A 13,027-nucleotide genomic window follows, 5' to 3' on the forward strand; every position below is an offset into this window, starting at 1 on the left:
AAACCTGAATCTTACAAAGTAATTTTACTCTACTGTCAAGAGCAAATATTTTAGTAAGCTGGAAATAAGACGAAACTAACTTACAAGTAACTTTTCAGTAAATAAAGGAACTTGTTTTGAGTAAATAATCCCTTAATGCTGATGAAAAAGTGCCAGTTCCATTGGCGGATTATTTCAGTGAAGACATTTAAGGAATTATTTTAAAACAAGCTCCTGTGTCTTGCTAAAAAGTTATTTGTAAGTTAGTCTTATTTCAAGTGTACTAAAGTAATTTTGGTCCCAGTATAAATGGGACCACAATTACTTGGTAATGTTTTGTTTTCACAGTGCAGCAGATTCTCCAAAGTGCTCCTCATATTTTAAGACACTAAATCCTTTTAGATCAGACAGGTCACTCCGGTGAGTGAGTGCTGTGTGTGTGTGTGTGTGTGTTTTGGTGCAGCAACTGCGTTCTAAAAACATCTACAGGATGTCACCATAGCTGTGGTTAGGAGTCCTAAACTGACTTTTTAAACCAACAAACTGATAAGCAGAGCTGCTTGGTTCTTTTGTTTTTATTTTAAAAAAATCTAAATTACAGACACAAAATTAAGCAAAACACATTTTTTAAAAAAGAAAAGAAAGTGAAGCAAATGTACAGATCATCAGGAGAACAAAAACATTCACAGCTGACGTTTCCTGCTTCCTACTTTCAGTGTAAAGGATGACGCTCAGCGGATCGCTCTGTAGGGAAGCGGTGGCCAGACGTTTTACTCTTGAGGTTTAACGATTACGAATGCTGCCGCGTTTCTCTAGAAATGTTCCAACAAAGGCCACGCCCCGTTTTTCAAATGAACTCGGAGTGAAACAGACGGCCGCTCAGGGCCCCGGCGAGGCTCAGTCTGTGGTGGCGCGGCGGTACCAGAAGCGGGCCCTGAAGTCGTCACTGCAGGTCATGAAGCCCGGGTTGGTGGGCGAATGGACGATGCAGCGGACGATGTTGTTGTGGCCCAGGGAGAGCAGGTTCTTCCTCTCTGCTGTTCTGGAGTCCCAGCAGCAGAGGCTGATGGTTCGCTCGTCGGGCAGCAGCACGTAGTCCTCCGTGTGGTTGAACACGCCTTGCGTGCGGTGCATCTGACGACCGCTGAGCCCCGCCCCTGAAACACAAAACGCCACACGTACCCATGAGGCTAAATCCAGGCTAAATCCACAGCAGAAGGCTAGAGGGCCCTCAACTCCGTCCAGTCCAGTTCACGGCAGGGTTTACTTTAACAAGTTTTTAACTCAAAAACATGGTGGACCACCCACTGACTGTCCCAGTGCTCCCAGTACCAGGCTTAGATAGTTTTCTTCACCGTCTACAGACCTGTACGACCCTGCAGGTCTTCGCCTCAGACGTTAGTAGAGTCGCCAAAGAACCCTAGACCAACCACACACGTCAAGTTCGAGACACAAAAAACAGGTGATCACAACCTTTCCCAATTTCAAGGGCTTGGAAAGATCGTCTAACCTTAACTAAGAGACGCACCCTGAAATCATCTGGTGACAAAACCAAACAGGTTCCAGCTGGACTGGTTCTGCCCGATGATTGACAAGTCCAAAATTTAAAAACTTGATCGATAGAGTTGCTACACTACGTGCTTCTAGGTTGTATTTACAACAGTCTTAGTTTGGCTGGCTTTTACTGAAGGAAGACGACTCAAATTGAGCTCTTTGTGTTCAACGGCGGGATGTTAAAGATGAAGTCAGAGGAGCAACAGAGAGGAAATAATGTTTCAAAGAAAACTGTTCTACAACATGTCTGCGGTTTATTTGGCCTGTGAGAAAGTGAGAAACAGCCAGAGTCTCAGCAGATAACCAAGTTTTTTACCTCTATCATCTACATCAGAAAACCAGCTCAGCGCTGCTATCAACTCTGACTTTTGATTGACACAGAAAGTACTTCTGGATTTGGGTTGGTGTGTGTATTTGTGTCTCCGTCTTGTGAATCCTCCAATGGGTTAAGGCCATTCATACTGAGCCATGTTCTGCTTCTGCGTGAGGTTTCTTCTTGTCTTTTTTTTTGTGTCTACGATTGCTACATGCATGCTGGGTATGAGGGACTGCTGTAAAGTCAACTCAAGTAAGCTCAATGCAATCTGCTGCGTTTCCTCTGATTGAAAACTTCAGTCCACTGACTTGATTGATTTGTCAGGTTAAGTACTCAGAGACAGATTTGCTGTGAACTTGGCATTATGGAAATAAATGTAATCAAACTGCATTCACAAAGCTGGATTTGGAAATGTTGGCATTTTTGAAAAAATGTTTGAAAAAATCTCAGTTGAGCAAAAAGGTCCAAATCCTCAAAAACATAAAGATGCTAAAGACAATTTCAAGTGTGAACTTGTATCTTCAAACTTCTGTAGAAGTTGATAAATGGTACTAAACTAAACGCTTCACTTTGAAATAGAAATAGAAAATGTTGAAACTTTTTATCCCCCCCCAACAGTTCTTCCATGCCGGTGACTCACTACTCTGTTGTTGTTCTTCCTTGTTTGCCCACAGCCTAAGTTTAGGACTTTAGAACTGGGTTTAGACCCAGAGAACTGCTACAAAGAACCAATGAGTATTAATTATTTAACACTAATTGTTGAGGGGTAAAAATTTTTCTGCTAAAAGTAGGGCCTGTGAAGATTTCGGGTGTGTTCCTAAAACTACTTCATTTGGACTCTTATGAATGTATAATAAATATACATTTACATAGGAACATGTCAGATTAAGGTCACCTCAGGTTTGGGATTTTCATTTGCCTAATGCAGAGGTTACATTACAAGCTTTAAAAAACAAAAACTAAGAAAACTAGATCTGCAATACCAAGTGCCTGAATTCACAGGAATTTTAGTTTTACAATTTAAAATATTTTAAGTAAGCCAGGGCAGACAAGAGTAAGTGTTCACTGAAGAAACAAATCGTGTGGCTATGCAGTGGCTTCAGTAAATAAAACTGAAGTGAAAGTATCAATTCAGATGAATTGAGTTCCTCTTGAGCTAAACCAACCCCAAGATTCAGATCTGCTATTAGATATGCAATTTATTTCCAATATCAACATCTTTTTAAACACATGCTGTAGTTCCATCTCCTCCTGTCTAGATACTTTTGTTTCCAACCCAACAGAAACTGCTTTGCTTTTCACCAGTTCATAGCTAACAGAGAATAGGAGGTAAAGTTTCAGGTTGACCTTTTCTATTAAATAAATAGAAAACAGAAACCAAGACAAAAACCACGCAGCTATGAGGTCTGAAATGATTTTACCGTCATCTGCTGCAGGTGGTTTCAGACCTTCCCCTCCACATAAAACAACATCACCAATGTACTTTTCTGCGAGAACCACACACACACAGGATGTGTGTGTGTGGTTAGGCATGAACAGCCCTAGTTAGCGGTGGTGACAGTCCCCCCAAGGAGTAGCACTACTTCAACATATTGTTGATCAAGTAAAAGTGAAAAAATAGCCATCCAAGAAATGAATCAAATGTAAAAAAAGTATTTGGTGAAAGGTCTGCTCAGGTACAGAGTAACTGATCGAATTATCAATCATTTGATATTTAAAAATTATAGCTGGACCAAAATATAAAGTAAAGTGGAAGTGTTGGTATTCCAAAGACGAAAATGTCAATCCATACAAGTAATATAAAAGAACAAAATCGGGCAAAATAACTTTTTCCAAAACAGTTTCTGTCAATAAAAAATTTATAAAACTTGAATTGCAGCTGTGTGTCTGTCTGGTGAATTTTTGGTTAAAACATGTTTGCTCTTCATCCAGTGGATTGAGAATCAAGAAATTTTACTCAAGTAAGAGCAGAAATACCACATAATAAAATTATTCAAGTAAAAGTATTTCCACAAGCAATGTGAAGTGAACTCTTAGTGCAGTGATCGGACTCTCCCATTATCAATACGTGATCTAGGTGAAAAATGAAAGCGACACTGGATGGAAATAAATCTTTGACATTATGGAGGCTTCAGGTTTCAGGAATGAGTGATGCTTAGACCATGTGACCTTATTTTTGGTGGCAACCTTTTTTTTTTTGGAGCAAGGCAGTTTTTTGTTATTTATGTAAATCATTTGGTTTCTGATGTAAAAGACATTTTATTCAAACAAAACGGCAAAAGTTATCTATACCCAGATAGGAGACAAAACTATTTAAAATGTCGGCATAATTTCTCAAAAAAGAACAAAGAAAGAAACAAACATTATCATTATTATTTTTTTTTTAAATCGGGAAGAAGAGAAAAAAAGTATTTTGTCAATATGATCAAAAACACAGATATGAAAAAAACAACAACAACAACAAAAAACTGGAGTTCTAGTTAAAATGTGTACATCTATTGTAATGTTGCGTAAAAATGGGATAAATTTTAAAACTTCCATAAAAATCAATCAGAATTCTAGAGGCTTTTCAAAATCTAGCTAATAGAACTAAAAGGGCTAAAATGACCGGGTTTTGGGGGTGGAATAATAAATCAATAATTTACATCATGATAGACGTGATCAATAACAACAGATCATACATCAGATAGAATTTTCAATCATTTCACTGAACTCTGATCCAGAACCGCACAGCGTTCTGGGGGATGGAGGCAGAGAAACAGTTAGCTAAGCCAGCTAAGTGGCATCAACTAATTTACTCACTCACTCGTTCTTTGGTTGCCTAGCAACAACCTTTTGAGTAACGTACACAGCAGCAGTTTCAGGTTTTGCCACAGTGCTTCATAACTGCTTAAAAAAATAAATAAAAATAAAAGAGTGAATGATTGAATGTAGTGTGAAAAGAGCTTTGGAGTTCTCTGAACTTGATAAAGACTGAAATACCAGCGTTTCAGTCTGATCTAAAACCAGAGAGCACCAGGAACTCTTCTCATTTCTGCTCACCTTGTGCTGAAATTGTCCTCCTGTTGCCAACAACATGCTGAGCTTAAAAACCTGCAAACATGTTCCTGTAGATTTTTTTTTTTAAATTTTGCCAATTAGTGAGTTTTTCAACTCCCTTCTTTTTCTGCTTGTTGGTGTCTCAAGGCTGCTCTGGAGCAGCAGCGACACCAGCAGGCAGAGGTGGGCATCACAACGCAACACTTCCCCTTCAGCAATTCCAGCTCAAAGGAAAACCCTCCATGTTGACAGCGCCCAGCGTTGTGCTACAAAATCTGAGTTCCTGACCAGTGAAGGTCCTGCATACTGAATCATAAAGTGTTCACGTCTATCGGTAAAAGTTTTCCATCTGTCAGAAATTCAGACTAACTAACGCCTGGTTACTCAGAGCAGACAGAAATCCCCTCCAGTTGCAACACCAGCCACACCGTTTCTCAGGAAGTCGTGTTAGTGAAGTCTGCCTTTTAATTGATGCTTTGAACGTCCTTCATTTTATAACATGAGTGTTTTCTGGAAAAGTTATCAGGAAACTTTAAACCGGAGTCTTATGCCTATCCAGAATTTAGACCTGAAGCTAAAAAGTGCTTTGAAGAATTCTGTGTAGAACATTTGCAGACAAGACTTTTAATCTAAAATGCAAAACGCATTTATTTTTTGGACAGTTTTGGCTTAATTACTGGTGTTTTTTTAGCCAGTTTACTCCAGTAAGAAATTAGTCAACTACTAAACTAGTTACATATAAAAACTAATTTTGCTGGACGATAAATTGTCTCAAAAGTTATTGCGATAAACAATGACATTGTTGTTTTGAGGTCATTTTGGCAATGTTATAATAATAATGTAAGAACAGATTCTGAAAGATCAAGAAACTTTAATTTATAATTTGCATTGAACACTGGAGCCGGAAGACAATTTAAATACTGAAAATAAACAAAACAACAAATAAAATGAATTATAAAGTCTCTCTATACAAAATTGTCCTTCAAAAAATGGGATAGTTGAGACCAAAGCACCAGACTGAAGACTGTTGTCATTCAGTTTTTGGTGGAAATAGTAGAACGATAAATTATGCCAATGGAAATTACTGTGTCAGATTTTATTTATTAGGTGATTAATTGATTTATTGCTTATTGTGACTGACCGAGCAATTCTGTTTCTGTTCTCTCTTCTTGCAGTCTGTGTCTCCTCCTGCAGTGTGTGCTGATTGGGAGTTCAGTACTGTTCCTAAAAGTGTTAAACTGGATGATAAAGGTCTTCAGTCTGGTGCTTTGGTCTCAACTGGCACTTTATTTGAAGGACAATTTTGTTTACAGAGACTTCATGATTCAGTTTATTATTTATTTATTATTTATTGTTGTTTTGTTTATTTCTTTTGGATATTTAAAAGGTCTTTCAGTTCCAGTGTTAAATGCTCATTAGAATTTAAATTTGATTGATCTCTTTCAGAATCTGTTGTTGCATTATTGTTCTGCCATTATGTGACTTCAAAATGGTCTCCAAACAACAATATTACCGTTTTTCTCAATAACTTCTAGGACGATTTATCGTCCAGCAGAAATCATTATTGTGACATTCCTCCCTGAACATTCGGACGTTCCTTACCCGTGTACTTGACCAGGGTCCGACCGGTGGAGATCTCCCAAAGTTTGGCCACGGAGTCTTTCCCACTGGACAGGATGTACTTGGAGTTCTTGGAGAAGATGGCGGAGCACACCTCTGCTCCATCGTGTGCCTTGTCAAAGGTGGCGACGCAGCGGTTGGAGACGCCGTCCCACAGCTTGATGCTGCCGTCCTTGCTGCAGGTGACGTAGCTGTTGGCGGTGGGGTTGTAGCTGACGCCGCTGATTGTGTCGGTGTGCTGGTCCAGCGGGTTGCAGGAGACAAAGCACTGGAAAGTGTTGACATCGTAGAGGCGCAGCGTTGGGTGCTGCGTTCCCACCAGCAGGAAGTCCCCGGAGGGGTGGAAGGAGATCGAACGCAGCATTTCCGCTTCCTGTTGGGCGGCGGATTAAAGACGGGTCAGCACATGTTCAGAAACGAAGCCGAGGAGAATCATTTCAGCAACTCAAACTGTGTCGAATGAGGAAATGTTGGAATACGGACCAAAATTAATAATGTTCCGGTTCTGAAACAAAGGCAGCTCTAAACAAAATGGGTTTTTAGCCTTCATTTAAAGAAACTCTGTGTTTCAGCAGCTCTGTAGTTTTCTGGAGGTTTGCCAAAGAGGTCTGGAAGGTTGTCTAATCCTGGAAACGCCCTCCAAGGAGCACGGAGGATGTGATGTAAATTAGGAGTTAGAAAGATACCAGAGATTTGGAACTTTAAATTATTGCAGTAACATTTTTCCTCTTACAACATTGTTTTGTAGTTATGATTTTTTTTCCATTGAAGACAAATTTGCAAGGTTTATTTGTTGTGGTTTGAGTAAAACATTGAAGTTTATGGCTGTAACAAATAAGCATCGCAATAAATCAATTAATCACATGATAAATTGTAACAAAATCAATAATTTCCATTTGTATGATTTAGCGTTTTCTCTTTCCTCTCTTCCTACCAATAACTGGATAACAAAAGTCTTCATTCTGGTGTTTTGGTCTCGACTGTCCTCCTTTTTTTGAAAGACAATTTTGTTCACGGAGACTTCATGATTCATTTTTTTTTGTGGTTTCTGTTTTGTTTATGTTGAATATTTAAAATGTCTGCCAGTTCCAGTGTTAAATGTTCATTAGAATGTAACTTTTATTGATCTTTGAGAATGTGTTCTTGCATTATTATTATTATGCCATTACCACTGGATTTCTTGAAAACAAAACGATATTATCGTTTATCATGATAACTTCAGGGACAATTTATCGTCCAGCAAAATGTGTCATTGAACTATTAATACTTTTGCACAGCAGTGGATGTAAATATTTCATGTCAAAGCAACAGGCACATGAACAAAAGCAGCAGGACTTTTCCCAAATGGCCGTTCTGACCACTGAGACAATCATTCTCTGACCTGTATATATTTAAAAGCTCTTTTAGCGGAGGGCTTGGAGTAGTCAAACAGTTTCAGGGTGTAGTCTCTGGAGCCAGAAGCTAGAATCTGTTCACTCGGATGGAAGGCCAGGCAGGTGACTTCATCCACATGGTCATAAAGCGTACGGATGACGGGATGGTTCTCCATGTTCTGCTGTGCCGTCTCATTCATCATCACCTAAAAGCAGCACAGTGTTAGTGGAGCAACAGTGAGTCTAACCCGTCCCCCAGACTCAGCCTGCCTCACCTCGATGGGCATGGCACTCTTAGCCAGCATGCGCTCTGTGTCCAGAATCTTGATGGAGGCGTCAGCCGAGCCTGTGGCGATCAGCTGGCCGTCCCGGCTGTACGTGGCCACGCGACAAGGACCTTTGTGGGACGTGACATAGCAGGTCTCGTACTCTGACGCCTCCGGGGACATGGTCTGGACATCTGCGTCAAACTCCAGGTCAATGCCAACACCAGGCGCTACTGTGTCCGAGCGGCCGATGGCATACTGGACGGCACTGTCGTCGTTCTCCATCCCTGTGACAAGAGTCCAGGGTGTACAGTTAGTCTTAGACAAAGTTGGGTAGAAGCCAGTTACAATTACTCAATTACATTTACTTGAGTAGCTTAAAAAAAAAGAAGAAGTTCTTTTAGGAGTATTTTTATTCTGAAGTATCGCTACTCTTCAGTGAGTGAAATTTCTGGATTCTTTACCCACTGAATAAAAAAACAAAGATGTTTTAACCAAAAATTCACCAGACAGCTGCAGTTTTTATTAAACTTTCCTAAGTTTTTTATTGAAAGGAACTAATTTGGAAAAAATTTCTTTTGCCTGTTATTTTTTGTGACTTATATGAATTATTGTCACTTCTGTCTTTAAAATACTTAAATTTCCATTTAACGTTATATCTTGGTCTGTCTGATGATGTAATGTTTAAATATTAAATGATTGATCGGTTACTCAGTAGTTTAGTAGACTTTTTACCAAATTCGCTTTGCCTCTTACTTGAGTGATTTCTTGGACGGATACTTTTTATTTTTACTTGAGTAAAAACTATGTTGAAGTAGTGCTACTTTTAACCGAGTACAATTTGGGGGCTTTCTGCCCTCCTCTGGTCTTAGAGGGACAAACTGCAGTCACTGTGATGAAAGCTTCAGCTCTTACCTATCTTTGCCAGCTGCATCAGCTGCTCGGAAGGCGACACGACGCTCTGCGGCTTCACCTCATTGATAAGATTGTTGGCGATGTTGGTGTAGCCGTCGTGGAGCAATTGGCTGATGATGAGCCTGTAAAGATGCTGTCGGTCCTTCAGAGTCGGCTTAGGACGATACATTTTGGCTCACTGCTGCTACGTAGATGGCTGACACCAAACAGAGAAAGTCAGTAACTATATCTGCTTTAGTATTGGCTGTAATATAGGCTGTATGAGACCGAGTCAATGATGCTCCTCTATATCTCTGCAGCTAACGTTAGCCTGGATGCTACTGCTAACACCGAGGAAAACAACCGTCGGCTAACTGAAATTAGGCTTCAGTCTGACTAAGCGTCCGGCTTTACTAGAACCACAATGTAACAACCGGCGTAAGAAACTTAAAGTATGTCTAAAAGTTCTTCTTACAATTAAAACTTGAAGAATATCCCCAACTTTAAGTGAAGTTAAAACAGCGCTCCTGGACTCGAATGTGTTACGTCCGACGTAAGAGTCGTGCTTACGTCACGAAACGCTTCTTTCTTTTTCTTTTCTATTACGGTGTATTGCAAGGAACTTTATGGTGCATACCGCCACCTACTGTACATGAGTGTGTATGAACACTACCTCACGTCCATTAAAATTTTGCATAGTGCTTTCCTTAATCTATAAATATCCTCTATTTTTACTTCAGTTCCCATTATTCCTAGACCCTTTATTTATTATTAATTATTATTATTATTATTATTATGGTGATGATGTTTGTTGTTGTTGTGTGGAGGTAGAGAGCAATATACATATTTGTAAGGAGTATATTCATTTTTCTGATTTATCTGTTTCTGTCCATAACCACATTATTCTTACTTTGACTTGATCTCTTTCATGTCTGAAAGAGGGGACTTAACTGTGTTTTTTTTATTTCAGTTTAGTTTGCTTTTATCTCTCACTTGTTATCACTCTGTCTTTGTTGTATTTGTATTCATTGTTATAACGACAAAGTATTACAGCTGTCTCATTTTCTTTTGTCAACTTATAATGCAGAAGATATATATCAGTGAGAGATAGAAGAATGTAACTGTAGAAAAGTGTCACTGTTGTTAAAGATAAATAAAAACTAAGTTCACAAAAGAAATTCTCAGAATTCTTTGAGTCTCCTTAAGCAGTTCAATAACAACTCTTTCTTCCTTTCCTTCATTAAAAACTATAGAATTTTCATTCCTTTAATTGGGACTGTAAAGCCTTCGATATCCCAAGAGGCAGTCAAGACAGAATTATTAAACATTACAAACTGTATAACATTCAGCACTGTAATTTAATAATTTCCCAATTAATTATTTCTATCCAAAGTCAACCATTTACAGCAAACCTTTCTTATGAATAGTGAAGCATGTAGCGTATGCGATGGCAGACTGTGTGGAATGGATGGATGAAAGGATCGTTATACGTTATACAATAAAAACTTCCAGATAACTGCAAAACTCCTGAAACACTGAGTTTCATTAAGTCAAATCTAAAAACCCATTTGCCTAGAGCTGCTTGTGACTAATAACCACTAGAACATCACAAACCGCAGTCTGCTGTAGTTGCTTTCCTTGAATTTGCTACTGCAATGTAACATTTGCTTTTTTTTTTTGTCACTTTAATTATGTAAGGCACTTTGAATTTCTTTGTTGTGGAAATGTGCCATACAAATAAAGCTGCCTTGCCTCTGGACATTGCGGCTCAAATAGTACATTGAATAAATACACAAATGACTTGCCGTAATCAGAGAAACTTTAGGTCGTGTGTGGATAAATAAATCAGTCACAGTCTGTCCGAAACACAAAGCATAACCAATAATGCATCCGTCACTATTATGTAAATTGTGCAATCGGATGAATTACAGATATTTTCCACGTCTTCCTTCTTTTACATTCAGGACTTTGAGTTAAAACTGATCATCTCCTGACATGTTGTTGATCATCTTCACAGGCCTCAAGCTTGTAAGTTATCGGCATACAAAAAAATAACCTGGAGAGAAACTTCCAGGCAAATAAACCTGCGCAGTGATTTTAAGCTCATCAACTCGCTGTGGTGTTACTACAGCTGGCCTTACGCTGGTACAGACAGCCGAGCTTCTTCACGTGGATTTACATCCAATTTCTCAAACCGCGCAGAACTTTAGTAACTACAAGCCAATGACGTGAGAAAGAAACACAGGTTGTTTGTTTCTAGTTACTGCTCACTATTAGCAAAGTAAAAAAAAAAGTAACATCAAAACTCTATTCTATTCTATTCTAAAGGCTGGCTTGTAAAGAAGCCTTGTATCCTAGCAACTTAAGCAACATGGCCAGAAAACAATAAGTCAGCAACACGAGACCCTGAGTGATTGTTTTCAAATCCGTCTCTTTAAAGCCTTCCTGCGAGAAAGATCAAATGCCACGACTGTAACATCTCAGGAACACGTCCCTGGAGCCATGCCCCCTCCCTGCTGGGCTCGGTGAGGATGGCAGAAAACATGGTAGGAGGTATCCTGTTGCCATGTCAACAGAAAGCATGCTCTGCGTGGACCAGCCTGCAGTTGCCTTGGAGACCAAGTGAAGTCTGTTGCAATGCAACATTTGTTTGCTTTCAGTCGATTTTCTTTACTACTTTTGCAAAGTACACATGTGAAGTAGCAACATTTCACTTGTCGCATTCCCGACATACAAGGAACCTCTTTGTCCAAAGATCTTAAAGGGAAAAAGAGGCATGGTCTGAGAGTCCAGAGTGACCGATTGCTCAGCTTGGACGGCCAGCCAGCAGAGTCCTGCAGGTTCTAAATGTCTTCCGTTTTACAGTGATGGAGGCCGCTGAGAAATTGGCACATTCAAAGCAGCTGAAACAGTCGGGATGGTCTTGTGCCTCAAGGCAGTCCTGACTCAGAGGTCTACAGACATTTCCTTTGAGTCCATGCTTGATGTTTGACCTCTGACCTACAATGTCAGCTGTGGGATCTTATATACGCAGGTATCTGGCTTTCCAAATCAAGTCAACTCAGACTGAATTTACCACAGGTGGACTACATTTAACCTGGGTTAGATGGTCGTGGATGATCAATGGAGACAACTCAACATGGAGCTTCATGTCAAAGGCTGTGAACACTTACATAAATGGGATTGCTTGGTTTTCTATTTTGAATACAATTATTATGAATAAATCCTTTGCAATGTAGAAGTTTGAGGAAAGCCATAAATTTAATACAATATAAATGAAGGCTGTAACAGAACAAAATGTGCAAAACGTGAAGTGTGGTGATTTCTTTCCAGATGCACTGTAACCAGTGATCAAGCTAAATCAGCTACAATCCAAGAACAATGATTTTCCTTGTATCCTACGAATTTACTCAAAATGTTGCAACACGTCCACTACTAAAGCTTGTGTTGTACTTTGATTGACAAAAGTCACGAATGGTTCGAAACTCTCAAAGATTTGTTAAAAACTGCTAGTTTGAAGTTACGTCCTATACGATCCTTCCTCCCACGGAGGTCAATGACCTTTAGAAATGATGCTGTCTGGCTGTCCCCAAGTTCCTGATCGGTTCTCTCACATAATTAATCAATAAGTCCTGTCGGTTCTCTCTGCTTATCCAGAGTTGGGGCACATTTAGCAGCTAGTGCATGAGATTAATTGACAGCGCTAAGACACTCCTCCTGGCTCTGATTGGTTGATTTTGGTTGGGACGACTCGGTGCATTTCTTCAGGCAGCAATAGCAGCACAGGCACAATGTGAATAGGCTTTTATAGTGGCACAATGAAAATCACATCATTTTGTTCTCCACCTCATGCAGTCCATCCCTTTTTGTCGCGATTCTCTTGGCGTACGTAAGATGAGTGTCGTTGGGTTTACTGCTTCGCTTTCTTAAACATCATTAAACAAAAACATTGCAGAATGAAACAACCCGAGTGCAAATCACTCAAC

General features: G+C 39.6%; 1 protein-coding gene across 2 annotated transcripts; it reads right to left on the reverse strand.

The window, feature by feature from the left end:
- Nucleotides 1–562: 562 nt before the first annotated feature.
- cstf1 (cleavage stimulation factor, 3' pre-RNA, subunit 1) lies at nt 563–9,652 on the reverse strand. Of its 2 annotated transcripts, XM_044121393.1 has the most exons (6): nt 9,517–9,652; nt 9,063–9,258; nt 8,157–8,434; nt 7,890–8,087; nt 6,491–6,881; nt 563–1,136 (listed from the first exon to the last, which is right to left on the reverse strand). In XM_044121393.1, the coding sequence occupies exons 2-6, from the start codon at nt 9,229–9,231 to the stop codon at nt 877–879; spliced, it is 1,296 nt and encodes a 431-aa protein (XP_043977328.1). In that variant the 5' UTR covers nt 9,232–9,258; nt 9,517–9,652; the 3' UTR covers nt 563–876. The 2 variants fall into 2 exon arrangements, with proteins under 2 accessions (XP_043977328.1, XP_043977329.1); XM_044121394.1 differs by having other exon boundaries at nt 9,063–9,625.
- Between the last annotated feature and the right edge of the window lie 3,375 nt (nt 9,653–13,027).

The sequence above is a fragment of the Gambusia affinis genome, linkage group LG07 (genome assembly GCF_019740435.1).
Source record: "Gambusia affinis linkage group LG07, SWU_Gaff_1.0, whole genome shotgun sequence".
Taxonomy (NCBI): domain Eukaryota; kingdom Metazoa; phylum Chordata; class Actinopteri; order Cyprinodontiformes; family Poeciliidae; genus Gambusia; species Gambusia affinis.